Source organism: Monoraphidium neglectum (assembly GCF_000611645.1).
Source record: "Monoraphidium neglectum strain SAG 48.87 unplaced genomic scaffold scaffold04711, whole genome shotgun sequence".
NCBI classification, from domain to species: domain Eukaryota; kingdom Viridiplantae; phylum Chlorophyta; class Chlorophyceae; order Sphaeropleales; family Selenastraceae; genus Monoraphidium; species Monoraphidium neglectum.
The window spans coordinates 1,477-4,707 of NW_014008918.1; the positions used below are offsets into that span (position 1 = coordinate 1,477).

General features: G+C 65.8%; 1 protein-coding gene across 1 annotated transcript; it reads left to right on the forward strand.

Annotated features, from left to right (window-relative positions):
* Positions 1-15: 15 nt before the first annotated feature.
* On the forward strand, positions 16-2,937 carry MNEG_14720 (CCR4-NOT transcription complex subunit 6; the record flags this gene model as incomplete). The annotated part of the gene is made up of 4 exons (XM_014036809.1): positions 16-182; positions 562-738; positions 2,442-2,625; positions 2,872-2,937. 4 exons carry the CDS (start codon positions 16-18, stop codon positions 2,935-2,937), a joined length of 594 nt encoding a protein of 197 aa, XP_013892263.1.
* Positions 2,938-3,231: the final 294 nt, after the last annotated feature.

Here is a 3,231-nt window from a genome sequence, read left to right on the forward strand (position 1 = left end):
CCCCAGGACCCCTCCATGGACCCCCTCCACCTGCTGCGCGACCAGAAGCTGCAGCACGCCCTGCCCCTGGCAAGCGCCTATGCGGCGCTGTGGGACCACCCCCCCACCAGCGAGGCGCTCAAGCGGCAGCGCGCGCGGCTCGATGCGGCGCACCACGAGCCAGCGTTCACCAACCTCAGCAGGTGGGGCGTTTGCAGGGCGCGTTGGCGGCGCGCACATGGGGTCGCGTTGTTGTTAGACGGGGGCGCGCGGGGCCGGCGCAGGCCGGCCGGCCTCCCACCAGGCATTCACGCTTAGGAGGAGCGGTCCTGCCGAAGCATTCAGGCATGGCTCTTGCAAACCTTCCATGTCTCCATATGCACTCACAGCACCACCACGCTTCCATCGCCGCACCCCTCCTCACGGCTTGCCCGCTCGCCACACCCTTCTCTACGCGGCCCCTCCACACCACCCGTAATGCAACCTAGCGCCCCCTCACCACATACATACACCCCCAGTGACCAAAGGGCACGACCCCCACCTCCCCCCGCCCCGCGTCACCGCGTCACCGCGTCACCCCAGGGACTACAAGGGCACCCTGGATTACATCCTCTACACCCGCGACAGCCTGCAGCCGCGCGCGCTGCTGGAGCTGCCCTCGGAGGCGGAGGTCGGCGCGCGCCCTGGGGAGGGCCTGCCCAACGCCAACTGGTCGTCCGACCACATCAGCCTCATGTGCGAGTTCTCGGTCGTGGGGGCGTGAGTTCACGGCGCTAGGCGTGAGACACGCCCCGCGGCGGGCGCGGCCCGGGCGCCGCCAGAGCCATGCGCAGCTAATCGGGCGGCGCGCGCCGGCCGCGCCCCTTGCTGCGCTCCGCGCGGGGGCGCGTGCAGTGCTGCGCCTGCCCGTTTCTTGCTGGTGCTGGCGGCGCCTTGGTAGGCGCCTTGACGTATGTTTGATGATGGCGGCGGGTTTTCCTTTTCGGGCCGGATCCGATTGAGCAGCAGGGCACAGCCATGCTTGCTGGGGGTGATGACGGCCGCGCCGGCGCAGCTGGGAGCTCTGGACGCTGCAGCGAGGCAACGCGCGGCGTCCGTGTGTCCAGTCAGCTGCGACAGGACGCAGCTGCAGGCCGTATACCTCGCCGCGCGCACCCTCCGCAGCGGGCCCCCTCTGCCTGCTCTGGCTCTGACGTGCTTTTTGGTGGCTCCCGTTTGGTTGCGGCACCGCTCTTCCTCGACTGACCTGACCCCTTTGCGCATGGCGCGACGAAAAAGGCATGCAACGCGCAGCGTGCACAGCGTGCTGCCGAAGCGCTTGTGGCACGTGCGCTCTCCATCTTGTTTGTGGTTTACTGGTCCTCGCCGCACCCCTGGCGCCCCGCGCAGGCCGCGGCCATGCCCCCCGCCGGCGCTTTGGCGGGCGCCTGGCCCGCAGCCGTGCGCGGCGCATGTTTGTGTGGTTTCGGCTCCGCTCACCCTCACTCATCACCGTCTGGCGGCCTTGCAGCCAGTCACCACCCCATCCCTGATACCTGACCGCCTCGGGCGCGTGTGCAGTGCCCAGCGCACCCGCCACGCCGCTTTCTTGCGGTTCAGACGGCGCCGCGAGGCCTCGCGCCGCCGCGGTGGCGCGAGCAACTCGCGTGTGCCGTGGCGCGTGCGCTGCCGTGTAACCGTCCCTGCAATCCTTGGTGGCTTGCGGCCGTGCGACGCCATGGCTGCGGTGCCGAAGCTGCAGAAGCTGCGCTCACTTGGCCATGTGGGGGCTGCATTTTCTCTGGCGCAACCCACTAGGGTATTGTACGCAGATACACGGCAGATATAGAGGATCCAAACCGATCGGGGCCGGCTGAAAATGGATTGATAGACATGAAATTCAGGTGATTCGATGTTGGTCGGTCGCCCGAGCAGCGTGCTCTGGTCCCGGCGCTGTCACGGGCATCGCACCCAACCGAGGCAGGCACCGCCGCGTGCAGTGAAAGGTGTGTCATAGAGGGCTGCAGCGCATACCGTGGCCTGCCTCTTCGATACAGTACTCCTATGCCCAAATTCTTCAGCCAGCATACATTCTAGATACAGAAAGCATCCTCCATAGTCATCAAGGCAGATCGCATCTTGTGATCACCGATCGCCGTGGACCTCACACTGATTGATTATTTGTCTCGAACACAGCTCGATAGATTTCTCACCTTGTTCGCTCACGTGCAACAGGCCCTCTTCAGGGGGGCCTGGCGAACAGAGCAGCCATGGCGCACGCGTGTTCAGCAATATATTTTATGAACCTTAGAGGAGACGTCTTGATAGAGCGGCGCTACCGTGACGATGTCGAGTGAGCGCGCGCTGCGGGTCAGCGCCCGCCCAGGCCGCTGCCCACTCGCACTGCACGACCTCCCGCCGAGCCTGCGAACCCGGCCTGTGCAGCCGCGTGCTCGGCCCAGCAATCGCCGCGCCCCCCGCAGGCGGGACATGGCGGACAACTTCCGGGCGCAGATCCTGAACAACAAGGAGGCGGCCAGCATACAGACGCCCGTCAGGACGCTGGGGTCTGTGACCTTCATGTACCTGCGTCACAACGACCTGTATGTGCTCATGGTGACGCGCAACAACGCAAACGTCATGCTCGCCTTCAAGTTCATGTCTTCGGTGAGGCGCCTGGCGCGCTCGCGCGCAGCTTGGGCGCGGGGTCATGAAGCGGCCGCGGCGGTTGAAGGCACACAGTGGCGGTTGGGGTGGCGGTTGGCGGATGGGGAGAGTGGTCCATGCCCGCATGGGGAGTTCTCTGTTGCTGTGGCATTCTTATCACCTATGTTGCTTTTAGTCGCTGCAATTCTGGAGGCGGGTGATCGAGGCAAACTAACACGGCTGGTGCATGGGTGCTTTGGCAAGCAGCGGCTCTGCCAGGTTGCAGGCGTTTGGCAGCCGTCGCTGGTGGCCGGCCTGCTGGCGAGGCACTAGTCTGGCCCGCTGGTCGCAGCGAGCAGTGCCTAGCGGGCTCGCCAGCGCCACCTCGGCATCCCCTTGCAGTGGGACGGGCCTGGCCGGTTCCTGAGGGGTCCAGCTTGGCAGGCAGCAGCACGATCCAATCAGCAGGATCCAAGGAGTGCATCCTTTGGATGCAACCACACAGCTGTGCAGCAAGGCGTCTGCCTATCCTCAGGAAACTGCTCAAAGGGCCCCGCTACACACCCCGTTGCTGACCAACCCCTCGACCCCATCCACCCACCCACCCACCACGCCCAACCCCTCAGC